Source organism: Hetaerina americana, unplaced genomic scaffold (assembly GCF_022747635.1).
Source record: "Hetaerina americana unplaced genomic scaffold, ioHetAmer1.1.p SCAF_2, whole genome shotgun sequence".
Classification (NCBI taxonomy): domain Eukaryota; kingdom Metazoa; phylum Arthropoda; class Insecta; order Odonata; family Calopterygidae; genus Hetaerina; species Hetaerina americana.
This window is the reverse complement of record NW_027286763.1, coordinates 110,808,519-110,823,326: the sequence shown is the minus strand read 5'-3', so window position 1 is coordinate 110,823,326 and position 14,808 is coordinate 110,808,519. Positions and strand designations below refer to the sequence as shown.

At 37.8% G+C, this 14,808-nt stretch overlaps 1 protein-coding gene and 1 non-coding gene across 3 annotated transcripts; both read right to left on the bottom strand.

The window, feature by feature from the left end:
• Positions 1–5,744: 5,744 nt before the first annotated feature.
• Positions 5,745–5,863, bottom strand: LOC139688460 (5S ribosomal RNA). The gene has a single exon (XR_011700763.1). It is a non-coding gene; the product is annotated as a 5S ribosomal RNA (ribosomal RNA).
• A 4,447-nt stretch (positions 5,864–10,310) lies between these two features.
• Positions 10,311–13,361, bottom strand: LOC139687861 (uncharacterized). Of its 2 annotated transcripts, none has more exons than XR_011700673.1 (3): positions 13,339–13,361; positions 11,250–11,502; positions 10,311–10,919 (listed from the first exon to the last, which is right to left on the bottom strand). XR_011700673.1 is itself a non-coding variant. In XM_071585194.1 (3 exons), exons 1-3 carry the CDS (start codon positions 11,796–11,798, stop codon positions 10,704–10,706), a joined length of 573 nt encoding a protein of 190 aa, XP_071441295.1. In that variant the 5' UTR covers positions 11,799–12,615; the 3' UTR covers positions 10,311–10,703. The 2 variants fall into 2 exon arrangements, 1 of the variants encoding a protein (XP_071441295.1); XM_071585194.1 differs by lacking the exon at positions 13,339–13,361 and adding an exon at positions 11,695–12,615.
• Positions 13,362–14,808: the final 1,447 nt, after the last annotated feature.

Genomic DNA, 14,808 nt, shown 5'->3' with positions numbered 1-14,808 from the left:
GGCCCGATGATGCTGCACCACAGTGAAACCTATGTTGCATTGAAATTTATTTTATACGTGGAATTACCGTTTTATTTTGAAATTATTCATAAATTCAGATACAAGAGACACATTCACATCACTCAAATGGTAATTATTGGTCTCTGATTACAAAGTTATCCATCACAAGGGGCTGCCAAATGAAAACTCACAGCGATTACTTCATAACAATTCTTGGTAATGGCAATTTTCCTTCATACCAGAAGTGGACGAGTCAAAATGGAGAGCATGCACAGAGAAAACCTTGTTGCTCGACCCAGTTTTGGAATAAATAAATGAAAGGACTAACTTTGTAGTTCCACACGAAAATGATTTATTCACACGACCCGGGTTTCGAAGTAAAACTTCATCATCAGGTAAGCTCTCTACATTTGCAGCCCTTCTTATATATACAGCCAGGGCGGGGATGGGGTTGAGATAATCAGGAAGGTTTGGGAGAGGTAAAGTCAGGATGGGTTTGCGTGCCGGAGGGGAGGGCAGTTTGGCGTCCCCTCCGCGATGTTGATGGAATGTGGAGCGGGAGGGAGAAGTCTACATTGTAGAGCTCTCGTGAGTCAGGGGATTAGAGAGGGTTAGATGAAGGGGAGGGGGGCGGTGTCATCAGCCACCGTGAGGATTGGGACTTTAAGGAGGGGAGAGTTTTCGTGTGGAACTACAAAGTTAGTCCTTTCATTTATTTATAATGAATCGGTTCCATAAAGTTATGCCAGAAACCATTAATTATACCAGTTTTGGAAGACAAGGGAGTAACTACGGGGCTCCATTTATCAGAATTTCCTACTTTTGTTGATAACACATGCTACTGAAGAATTAGAAAGAATATTAATCTACAAACAGTTTACACACTTTATTGAATGCTTATAATTTAAATATCCATCACATCATCTTCACAAAACACTCTTTTATTTTTTTTAGTAAAAGGCACTTGTTCAATACTTGTGATAAGGGAGAAAAACTGAAATTCGACATTATTCAAGACACCATGAGCCTATAGCTAAAAAATTAGATTTTCTCGATTCCTAAGAAATGTGTAGGCTACTACAAGATTTGTTTAAAAAAAATTAAACTGTTCAAATAAATACTCAATTTCATGAGGTACCCTTTAATCATGCTTATCGCCTTCAAACTACAGCCCTTGGCTGCAAATACATCACTTGTAGTATTTTTTGCAGCTTTTCAATGCCGCCAGTAATGCTTCTTTCATAATAATCTGATATGATTGGATGTCTTCAACAGATTCAAATCACCGTTCTTTCAAGGCAGATTTCAACTTATGAAATACGAAAAAGTTTACTGGATCATGATCAGGAGTAGGGTGTCTGGGGGATCACTGGTGTGCTGTTTTCGGCCAAAAACTCAGTAACAATCAATGACGTGTGCGCCAGTGCACTGTGGCGATGAAAGTACCAAGCGCCTTGTACTTGGTAGGTAATGAACCTAACAAAGATACATGGACTTTGTGTGAGGGACTATAAACTCTGCGACATTTAAGAAAATAAAATGTTTATCGCAATAAAGTATTGGAAAAAGTATGATTAACTAATGGACAGGGAAGAGCACACTGGAAAGGAGTAAGGGTGTGGAAAATAGAAAAAGAGAAAGTTTTTTGGTCCCCAGCACTACACTGGGAGATCAAAATAGGTTCACAGCAGCCAACCATGAAAATGGACAAGGTATGTTGACAATAGCAAAAGGATTAATAAACTTTAATTTGTAAAACCATAAGACACTCGCATGCATGTGAACTGTGCCTGGGCAACAGCAAAGGCAGCATCGGACTCGAATCACATTTATAATGGGAAACATCATGGTAAAATTTCACAACCAGCAGTTAAATATTTTTATCTCAATAGTTTTGTACATACATGAAACACTTTTAAATAACTTTTGATGTTACTTTGAATTCATTTCCATTCCATGAAGTTATTATCCTTAATTTATTTATTTAACAAATCAGCCAAAAACAGCACAAAGGCTTTCACTTTGGCTGACAGGCAAAGTATATAATATACATTAAAAAAAAAGAAGTAGGAGCAATAAACAATAATGAAAAATTAACATAAAAAAATCAAGAACTGCTACAAGATAGCAGGAGAGCACATATGCAGGCAGAGAGGGCTAAATGGCTTATCTGGCATTTAAGGAAGGAGGCGAAAGCGGTGAGGAAGAGAAGTCCAGGGAAGGATACTGAATGGTTGGGGAATTAAATGTAGCGGAGAGTCGATGGAATAGGAAATGTTGAGAGTCATAAATTTGGAATCTGCATCAGATTCAAGTTACGTGCTGGTTGAGGGGGAACACAAACTGAGAAGAGAGGAAGAAGGTTGTTGTTATGGAGAGTTCCGTTGAAGATGCTGTGCTAGAATATCATATCGCATAGCAATCGATGGCAATAGAGATGTGAAATACCAAGGGATGAGAGAGTAAGGTCCCAGGTTGTATTTTTGTGGGAAGGGATGCGATAACGGGAAATGGCAATGAAGAAATAAAGAGGTCTGTTGAGTGACTCTAAATTAGTTGGGTAGGCCATCAACCAGATTGGTGAACAGTATTCTGAAATTGGGAGGACACAACCAAGAAATACCATCCCAAGGGCAAGAGTATTGGCCGACTATTGCCATTGCTTTCCAGACAATCATTTAAATTTGCTTGCGAAAGGTGAGCTTTGCATAAAAAATTACACCAGAATCGCAGTGAGAACCGACAGATGGGATAGGGTTGTTCGAAAGAGTGTTCGAAAGCGTAAGTGGTTTTCACTTTAAATAGAAGGTCATAATAGCTGATTTTGAGGGATTAATGCATGACTGCCAATCAGAGCACCAAGCAGTGATGGAATTAAGAGCAGATTGTAGGTAAACTGCTTCAGATGGGCAATCAATCTGTTTGAAAATTTTGCAATCGTCTGCATTAAGCAAAATACTGCATCCAAGGCAGATGACATAGTCAATAATGTTGTGTAAGTAGAGTGAAAAGAGTAGAGGGCCAAGGACACTGTCCTGTGGTACCCCAGAACGTACAGAAAGAAGAGTGGCCTAAATGCCATCACTAAGAACATGCTGTTTACTGAGAAAGCTGGGGATTAAAGAAAGGAAAATGCCATATATATTGTACCAATATTTTGAGTTTATGGACCAGCAGCGTTAATGGAGTCAAAAGCTTTCAAGAAATCAATATAGCAAACATCCAATTGTGAGTTAACCACAAAAGAGTTTGTGATATGGCCGTGTAGAATGGCAAGATTAGTGAGGCATGGTCTAATGGGGAGAAGCCGTGCTGATGGGGAGAGATGTAAGGGAGGGTAAAGTGAAGAAGTCGATCATGAATGATACTCTTAAAATTTATTAAAAACACCGGCAATATGGAGATTGGATGGTAGTTTTGAAATAAACATTCCGGCCAGATTTTAGTTTTGGGGTTGAATTGCAGTCTTCCATTGAGAAGGGAAGATGCCACTGGAGGAGAATCAGTTGTTAAGAATGGAGATCGGAATATAAAGTGATGAAGCAGTGTAGTTCAGAAAAAGAGAGCCAATATGGTCAAATCAAGTAGATTTTGAAGAGGGTAACACAGTTAAATAGTTCAGAACTTCCTGAGGATTGGTTGAGATATGGGAGATGAATTGTGGGCAATGTGGAGAGGTGAGGTTGAAGATCAAGCAAAAGTAGTTATTAAAAGCAGAGGGATGGTCACTACACAGAAATCACTCATCCTAATGAAAAACTGAAATTGGGATTCAATGTAACTTCCGTCTGGCGTTGATTAGTGACCAAAATCTTTTGGAGTGGTCCCAAATTCCCTCAGATATTCCATGATCATAGTTTTTGTAGTCACAACGAAGGAGAAAGCATGTATGATGCTGAAGGGCCACAAAAGAGGCACAGGCATGAGGACTGTGGTGACGCTTCCACAATTTCCAAGCGTTGAATTTGCTATTTAGAGCAAGAGTCATTTCTGGTGAATGCCAGAAAGGTCTCTTCTTCGAAATACCTGGTGAGTGGACATAATCCACCATGGCCTCATTCAGGAGATCACAAAAGACATCCAGGCCTTCCTTGGGTCTTAGAGAGACGACTTACCTGCAGAGTTCGCACAGGATCTCTGGGAGAGAGAGCGGACGAGACTTAGGCAAGAAGCGGAGCATAGGGAAAAACAAATATTCTTTTGGAGCATAGGAAAAATGCTGAATCATGAGTATCATGAATGATGGTAGTGACGGGAAAGGTCTCACCATTAAACAGTGAAAGAAAACTTGCAGAAAAACCAGGGTGCACTAGCAAAAAGTACACAAGAAGCAGGGAGGAAAATACATGGGCACCCGACACAGCAGCCATCTTGAATATGGATGAATGGATAAATATCTAAGTATTATGGATGAACTGAGCACTGTGTAAAAGGTGAAGCTTAGCTGGCACCCCGGACATGGCAAGTGATTTTTACACTTTGGAAATTATTGCAATGTCAGGCACATTACCGGATGACTCAAAAAGGTTAGTTTTTCGACACCTCCCGCAGTTTCTTTGGAATAAACAGAAGATACACTACAGAATTTTCAGCAGTTTGTTCGGAGCCACTTTTCTCTACATCCAATTGCAAAGAGAATAAATGGGCACATTTTAAATTCCTCTCACGAGCACACACACACACCTTGCAACAACTTTTACTGAAACAGCATGAAGTCATCTCAAATGCAGCAATTTGAAAGGAAAAACACTGTACAAATGCCATACATCCATGGGTGATACATCAATGCAATGCCTCTCATGTCTTTCATAAGCAAGATCCCATATGGCCAAATGGCCCTGTGATACTTCAATAGATTGGACTGACTCATTAGCTTGACCACCATGACAGCAACCCCAGTCCAGGCTCATTGATTGTTCCCTGCAAAGGCAGACAAAGAAAGAGACACACACACACATTAGACACTAAATGAGCTTAAAGGTCCAAGAAACGGAAATATATTGAGTGATAATATTTTCAATGGTCAAAAAAGGGTTGAATTGACATACAGGATGTTCAGGAAAAGTAATCAAGTGGTGACATTTTCTTCTCAATAAGAGAGCAATGATGGGTTGGTTCCATATTTTCTCATTTCTGTTGCCTGCTATAGCTAACACCTTTGGTTCTCATTTCTTGTTCCATTAATAAGGTTTAGCCAAACTTAGCAAGTAAAAAGCACTACCAAAAACCCTCTCTCTGCCGAAACATTTTAAGATCCCGTCGCTTTTTGTGTTAAGGGAATGGATGTCTGGTCGATGGAAATGGGGTCCCTTTGTGTACACGAAGACGAGGTTAGAAAAAGCACATATTTTACTTGAGGTTTATATAATGCACTATTGGGCCAGTTCAGTGGGAGATCAAACAGAAGGTAGTCGTGACCATGACAGCATCTCAGGGAAATTTGGGATCCTTTCTTGATTTTCTAAGACATGGATGAGTTCTCTCATTAAAAAAACTTAAAGCTTAAACTTTAGTCCTCGTGGTGCAGTTATGGATGTGCGAGATCTTGATTGGTAAGTTTCTAGATTAACTTTCACGTGAATCAGAGCCTTGAAGATGTATAAATGTCCGAACTTATAGAGGAAAACATCTGAAATTAGTAAAAAGGGCTGCTAAAAATTGTGAAATTAAGGTACCAATTGGTGGAAAATGTAAAAAACTACTATAATTTGTTTTTAAACGGAAAAAAAGCGTAAAAAATGTTATGCCAACAGCACCCGGTGTTCCCAGGCGGTCACCCATCCAAGTACTATCCGGGCCCGACGATGCTTAACTTCGGTGATCGGACGAGAACCGGTGTATTCATCGTGGTATGGTCGTTGGCCTCTTGATATGGGAGCGTTTTAAGGCTTTAAATAAGTTTACGAAATACATACCCACGCATTCTTGGCTCTTATTATATTTAGTTCATAACAGGTACCACACATTCCAAACAGCCTGATCCCTTTCAATGTTCTCGTTATCTTGTTTCTTGTCGGCTACAGTTTCTCTTGATCAGCTACATTAATTTCACTATTAAATTACTCATTCCAGATACTCGTTAGGTCTTAATAGTTAAGCATGCACAATGTTTAATTGACCTCGTTAAAAATACGAAGTGGTTACAATCAATGTAGACTAAATGAAGAGCGGTAAATATTTCATTCACATAGCAGCAAAACAAATTCTGTGTAAAGGCTTCCATAAATTTGTTTGGAGAGCTTGATAACAAATGGAAATTTCGGTAAGGATAGCAGGCAATTAATGAAATACCCTTAGTTACACAGAAGGGACGCGTGAATTCATTCAATTAACTGGTTTCATTGGGCTACCCTAAGATAAAACTAAGTATGCATAGTATATCCATGTCCATCATGAAGGGAACCGAAGGAAAGGAGACCGCAGCGATGACTTACGTATCAATTTAATACGGAGCGAAACTAATAATTGTGTGAAAACCGATGCGGAGGCTTGAATTGCGTTTTAATTTGGCGGAGAAGAATTAAAAAAAAAAGTCCGCTCCTGGCATTTATTTTCGTCACTGCAACCAGATATTAGTTATAGGTCAGAAACATTTTGATGAATCACATTAATTACGCTATTCTACACTTCCGATTCATAAATTCTAGGCTTTTTAATTTACTATTGTAACAATGAACACTTATAACACCGTTACGTTCAATTTTTAGGATTTACTTTGCTGCGTGGAAGCCAAAGACTAAAGGTATTGCTACTTTTCAAGGAAAAATTGAAAAAATGGCAGATTTGCCTTCTTAACACCATATACGTTTAATCTATTACCAAAAAAGGACAGTTTAGACTAAATATGTGAAATATTCGCCGGTTTACAGTCCAGAAAAATTGTGATGCATCACATTAATTACTCTATTCTACTCTTCCGGATGATTAATTCTGAGTTTTTTAAGTTTGCTACTTTTCAAGGAGAAATTGAAAAAATGGCAGATTTGCTTTCTTAAAATCCTAAATGTGTAATCTATAACAAAAGAAGGGCAGTTTATGGCTAAAAATGTGAAATATTGGCGGATTTATAGGCCAGAAAAATTTTAATGCATCAAATTATATAAGCTACTGTACTCTTCCGGATAATAAAAATCTGGGTATTTTTATTTGTTTTTAATTCCTTGGGGCTCGTTGGTAGTATGGTTGAGGCGTTGAAATAATAACCCAAAGATCTTCGATTCACTTCCCGTAAAAGAAATTATATTTATATTAACTTTTAAATTTCTCAAAAAAATGTTTGGTCTATATTGTAAAATGTTAAAATTAGAAGTTATTTTTAAAAATTTTCTCAACATGTTTTTCTATGTATTGATCTTTATAGATTCTTTTTTGAGGTTTTTTTAGGTATAATTAGTTGGGATGATGAGGAATATGATTGATGACCTCAAGATCCTTCGAATAAATTAACCAGAGGAAAGTAAACGCAACTTAAATAAAACAAAATCTTACAAGGATAGTGATAGCTCGTGTGTAGTGTGGTAGAGGCATTGCATTGATAACCCGAAGGTCCCCCCTTGGAATAAAGTTTTTTTTCTTAATTTTTTCGGCATAGCTCTTCTAAATGATATGAAATGTTTATATTAAATATTGTTTTAATGGGTTTTAAAGGATAGGTCACGTAAACGGTTTTTTCGATTAACAGATCTTTTTAGGTAGAATGTATTGCCAGCACGAGTTGACCCTTCTAGCCCACTCCTGCAATTCTCCCGAGTATAACACCCTGTATCCATGGCTCCAGAAGTTGTTGGTCTCAACCCATTTAATCTCACTCACTCCTAGGATGTTGATACCCAATCTGTCCATTTCCATCTTGGCATTTTCCAACTTCCTGCATACTTCCAATGATTTCACGTTCCATATCCCCATCCTGCATTTATCCACTTTGATGTTCCCTCTCAGTGGCCCCCACCCGAAGATACATTTGTGGGACTATTTTACCGGGAGGAAAGCCATTATGTCGCATTTGAATGGAGGACTGCGTATTCTAGGGAGACTAATGTGGTGGTTTCCCGTTGGCTTCCACACATATATGCATCGTGCATTTCCAAAACATTGTAAATGCCAAAATTGGAAAATATTACTTTTCATACTAAAACACATCGTAAATGCCATGTCTTTCTACGGCAATACAGTTTGTCTGGATAGTGCTAACCCAAGTGGGAGAAAACAAAACTAGAATTAGCAGTGCAAGTCAAAACATTGTAACGTCCAGTCTGCAACAACGTGGACATTAGTTGCTCCATTGTCAGTCTGCCATACAAAGCCGATCAACACCATCGACAAGCTGACGCTGCCATTAAAGCAATGAGTGATGATGAGAAAAATGCTTAATCTTTGGATGCATACTTTGGAACTTTTGATCTACAGCAGCAAATGTACATCCCACAACTAACTCACTCTGAGATGTACTATTCTAAACAAGTTGCATGCTGTAACTTTGGTATCCACAACAGTGTTACTGGAACTGGTTGCATGAGTATTTGGTCAAAAAACTTGGGTGGGAGATGCTCACAAAGAAATTTCATCATGTGTTTATAACTATTTGACCATGGCTAACCTAAGGGGGAAAATGAAACATCTGCTGGTAAGATAACTGTGGAGGCCAGAACAAAAACCAGTTTATGTTAGTGATGCACTTCTAATAGCAAATAATTTCTTTTCTGAAATTGTGCACAAATTTCCAGTAAAAGAGCATACTTCTCTCTGCTGCGACAGAGATTTCGCATTGATTAAGGAGAGGAAAAACATTTGCCAGGCTCACACTCTGAAGGATATTGCCATAGTAATTACAAGCGGAGCCCATAACGATCCATTTACATGCATGATTGAAGAAGAGTTTTACGATTTCAAGAAAACAGCCCAGGCCTTCCTGAATACAAATAAGCCCAGAATTTCATCTGCATCCGAGCTTCCACTAACAGCCTAGGTACAAGTGGTTACCAACTTTGGCGAACTGACAAACTGAGGCAAAAGTATAAGCTTCCCAAACGAAAGTGTGACGGTGGAAAATTTTCAAGATACCAATTTGCCTCTAACCAGAACATGCTTTGGCCTGCCAGAAAAGATAAAAGGGGACATCTGGAAAATGATGCCTTACCTACGGAATGAAGCAAGAGGGTACTTTAAAGAGATGTTAAAGGAAACGCCACCAAACGCAGCTCAACAAGATGACGAAAGAATATGAACTTTTCCTAATGTTTAAGTGCACTGACTTGCACTTAAACATTTGCAACGTTTTGAAGTTGCAATTAAGAGAAAACATTTTTTTAAATATTAACTGATGAGAATTTTTATTTTTAAAAATATACATATATATATATATATATATATATATATATATAATACATAGAATATATATATATATATAATACATAGAATATATATATATATAATACATAGAATATATATATATATATATATATATATATATATATATATATATATATATATATATATATTTATATATATATAATATACATTGATTATATATATATTCAATTCAACTGAGAGGAAAATAAATGAATAGGACAAAGTGCTAGCCCTCACTCATTTCTTCATCTTGCCACAACGACGGAGCTAATATGATTATCCTAATACTGTTTCCAAAATAAAATGCAACAGATTGAAATGGCTGGGGAATGTGAAGAGAATGCCAGAAGATAGATTGTACAAGTCATCACATGATTTGAAGAAGCTTTTGGGCATCATGGCATGTAAATATGCATACCGTTCAATGCAGGTTCCAATGAAAACTTTAAAAGTTTTTCTCAAAGAAATTTCAATTACCAAGGACATGCTGCAATTTAGAAACATATTAATAACTGACCAGCAATCAAACATATAGAAATATAACACAAAAAAACGACAATCACAATCCTCAGCAAGCAAGTATTATTTTTAAAAAATCAGCAAACAACAGCATTCTAATGGTATTTCCAATTATCATGAGGTTATCACCTACAGCTACAATTCCAGTATACCCCATTTGGTACAAAACTTTTGCGGGGCAGGATCTAGTATGTGGTGGTGTGAAAGCTACATCTTAGCACCTAATAGCATAATGAGTGGTTTTTATAAATGCCATCTTTATAATTGGTACAAAGCAATCCCGTTGATACACACAGAATGATGACAAACATACAAAACTTAAATTTCTAGCCTTGTGATATAAATAACCACATGAATGAACCTTATATTTCTAAATACAAGGTTTGAGCATTGCCAATATCTCTGAGGAGAATGCGCCAAGAGATTCACTCTTCCCCTAAATACACACCCTTCTATATTCAATTGTCCCAGGCTGAACTTTGCGGAAGTTTAAGTTCATAAAATGAAGAGCAGTCTTTTTTTAACGGTTCTTTATTTTCATACTAAATAATGAACAGTGGAAAAATACTCTGTGTTCTTCATTTAATACAAACCCTTCTCCTTGTATTCATAATCTACTTTCCCTATCCTAATCTAAGATGTATCCAGCACTATGTTGTCACCCTATGCTGTCGCCCGAGCTATCTTATTAATCAACGCGAGTCTTCTATGGTAGAGAACCCTTCATTAGACTCTCTCTTGGAATGACATAACATTAATGTCTCCCAAAAGGAGCAATTATTTAAAGTACTCAAAAAAATATCTTTATATTCCAAAAAACCGCATAATACTTAATTTTACAATATAATAAACTGTATGCTACAGTAGTAGAAAGAACTTTGGAGAATTGTTTGCTCCTTTGAGATCATTATTTTCTTAGCTTGGTTAAATATATCAAATAGGCTCTGATGGTTCAGAATATTTGGAAGATCCTGATGAAGGACTGCTCCAAGCTGTTGAGACCAGACTTCATCCCAAGCCTTTTGATAAATTTTATCCACCATACTTCCATCCTTGAAAAATGAAGAAAAAAAACATTTAAAATCAAAAGTTTTTATGAGTAGATTTTTAAAAAAGTACGACCTATGGCATAACAGGATTCTTTATTCATTTTCATTGTTTATGTAACAAAGGGATTTACACTTTTATTATTGAGTTTTTTCATATTAAAAACAGACAATCATGGTTTTTATTTACTTCATAGGTGCCAAAATGGCAAAAACATTTCTAATAGCTAGAGACTTTACATTCTAGCGGCACACTCTCTTTACCCCCACAAATCATACCATATTTTTCCAATGATTATGTTGCCAGGTTTTTAAAGAGGAGTCTTTTGTACTTACAGAAAAATTAGTCCTTGGCTTTCCATCACTGATGGCCAGAAGAGACGTTAGGTACGACCAAATGTAATTATCGACGATTTGCATTGGAATTCCATAAGATGCCAATAAACTAATACCATTTCTACTTGGATTGATTTGCTGTTGGAGAACAGTGAAATACAAGTTCATTGAAACTCCTCTTGATTTAACAAAGGTGACTATGTCTTGAGCACATGGTATGCATGGAGATTGGCTACCAATGAAAATCACTTTCCTAAAAAATTAAAATGTCAGGAAAGTAATACACTAACATATTGGGACAAGAAATGCAACACACACACAATTTATACCACAAAAAGAAAGACAAGGCAAGTGAAATAAGGAGTGCCATTAACAGGAAAAACATATGGGCAATTCACTTCTTAATGACTCAGTGATTTCGTGATTCAAAAGGAGCATTTCCTACCTCAATTCAAGACCACTTCCATTTCCGTACATTACCACTTGTTCTATTGCCTTCTTTTCGGTATGCTGAGACCCACTACAGCAAAAGCTAAATATCCTTTGCATGGTATCTCCTTCTCCAAATGTACAGCAACAAACAACAGCACATATACCTTTGTGAGACGGTCTACCATTTTGGTTTAAAACATGCCATTCCTGTTGAGTTAGAGTTAGGTCGTGGGTTTGGTAGAGAGGTAATTAAATGGCACTGAATTGGCGCCCTGTCAGATAAAGGAAACCGAGAGCCATTGCCTCCACAGTTAAAGACCAGCCCCCGTGGTACTGGGTTGAACAATCCTCCTGATCTAGGGCTGCTCAACCCTGATGCTGAATCTAGAGGAACACATAACCTTTGTGACGAATGGTTACTTAGGCCCCGAAATAAGCTGTTCTGTACATTTCTTGGCGCAAAAAACTGCCGTTGCTCAAATGGAAAAGAGGGTAAGATAGGAACTCTTTTTTCATCGTGAGACCTACTGTTGCCCCCATTATTGTACCCCCTACCTCTTCCCCGCCGTAACATTAAACTTTCCTGCAGTGCAGATAAACACGCGGCAACTAACACACCCAACCTACCCCATGTGTGGTAATACCTCGCCTATCCTCTTTACTGTCATGCTTATTCATTCCGAAGGTCGTCCTGCATCCTTCATGGCAGACTCTTCCCCTTGGTAAAACTTTCTGTAGCGAACCCCAGTCCTCTGTTATTCAATGAGTTATCCAAAGCATGAAGTTAAAAACATCAGTTTACCACATCAATATGTATGACCCTTCTCACCACAACCAGGTAATACCTTTAATAATTTACAATCAATTTCAAAATTACTTTCCGAAGGATCAGTCATTTCAGAAAAAACACACTTACAAGAACAACAATATAGAAACTCACCTCTCACCCTTATCAGATCTCCACTCGAACGAATTTCGATCTTCTACTGTCTATAACAAAGATAACAGCGACGAATGACTCCCAGATGAAAACGTCAAGCTTTGATTTTAGGCGCGCGAACTTCGCTTGCCGTAAAACATATTAATATCTCAAGTGAATTAATGTATCAAGCTTCAAAACCCAAATATTTCTTTTACAAATATTGCCAATAACTTGGATAAATGAAATACTTTTCTAGATTTTTTTAAACTTTCGGCTAATTATGCGATCCCAGTATATAAATAGAAACACTGGAACGAATGTACTTTTCGTACTCATGTCTCTCACGACTACTCTCGTCTCTCATCACTGTTTAATAGTTGCAATATAAAAAGTTTATCGCTTCCAATTTAAGGGTATAAAGCTATTTAATTTAATAGACATGATTTTACAAGTCTTCTACTACCGAAATTTTTCTTTTAAATGTACATCAACTTAAATAACGAAAATATTGACGATTTTTCAATGATGAGGCATTTAAAATCACTTCTATATAAGACCTGCCTTAGTAAATACTCGTACGAAACTGGTGAAAACTATTAATAACACACAAAGAAAGATTAATCAACGGGTTATTTAATTATTTCCAATCTGAATATCAATGAATTTCATGTAGTCCGCTAGAAATCCGTGTGCCATGCGGCGTAACTTCCCATTTTAATTGTTTTTGATTCTTACCTTTTCATACTCTCTCGCCGTCTCGGCTTCTTCACCTAACTTGTTGCCCCTTCTTGCACTTGCTCCGTGCAAGCATCGGTACGCCCTCCCGTCATGAGGACTCTAAGAATGGTGACCTCGGTTGCCAGCGTGGATCTGTTTGAATCGTCGAAACTGCACATGTGGTCAGCTTGAAATGCAAGGTTGAATGGATCCAACCCGCATCTCGAGAATAAATACTCGTACCTCTTCGTTCCCTCGGCCGGAAGAATGTGTAGTCCCCTCCACATGGGAATTTGCGCACGCAGCACTACCTCTCGCCTGCAGTATGTAACTCTCACTCCTCCGGTCATTTCGCTTGGGGCGAGACAGCCTGCAAGGATTACGAAGGACCGGTACACTCCGCGAAGCAAAGTAAAGAGACCCATTTATCAGTTCGAAAACTTGAATGTATAATTTTGAACGCCTGGGGAAATCATATTAGTAATGTGTGAGAGAGAGAAAATCTTTTTCGATCTAATTTTTGTTCTGCTTCCATTTCGTAGGTTTTAGGTGAAAGAGCCAAGCATATTTTCACAAGCGATTTGAATTATACGTTCAGAAAAAGGGATTCCGAGATGACTCCGTGGAAAATCGGTGAGTAAATTGTACAACTTCATCATAGGTTATTATAAAAAAATATGCACGTGTTCAAGCGTTTAACAAAAATAGTTGTGTGGGATTTCATCTTAATGCAGTTTTCACTGAAGTGTCATCTTTCTACTTCCCGGATCTTCTTTCCGTAATAGATGGTAAACCACTGAACCACACGATCGCGATTGACCTCTGTATTTGCGCGTTCGGCTAAGCGTACACGTTTGTGTCGCCAACGGTCAAGCCTAATGGTGAATACGAACATTTAATTTCTTGTTTATTTCCTTCGCGTCGTTCCTTGCCGAACATCTCAACTTCGCCTACATTACTTCCCAAGTAAAATATGACCCATTCCAATATCTCTCCCTTGGGCGTATTTGAGATGCTCCCTCGGGTGGAATTGGTGCACGTTCAAGCTATATTGAACCCATTATGTGCATGTTCAAGCCATCTTATACGTCAGCTGTACAGATAGTACACAAGAATTGTATGAAAGTGATCTTTCAATTGCTTCTTAATGAGGTCGAATCTAGCTAGCCAATCGAAACGTCACATTCTTCCTTTACTATCTCCTTGAGATGTATTCCAACCAACCTCTTCTCCCCAACATGCCTCACACTTCTACGATTATCATTTATGACCACTTCAATATTTCTATTCTTCCATACACACATTTCTCAAAAGATTACTGTTTATGCCATTCATCTTGCTTCAATGACATAGACTCTTAGATAAATAGGAATTATTTGAATTTAGCATGTACACAGAGAGAAACCACATCACATTTACCCCTCCATTCGTGAGCCCTCACGCATCATCCTTTAGGTAATCATTAACCTCTTCTCCATCCCTTAATTA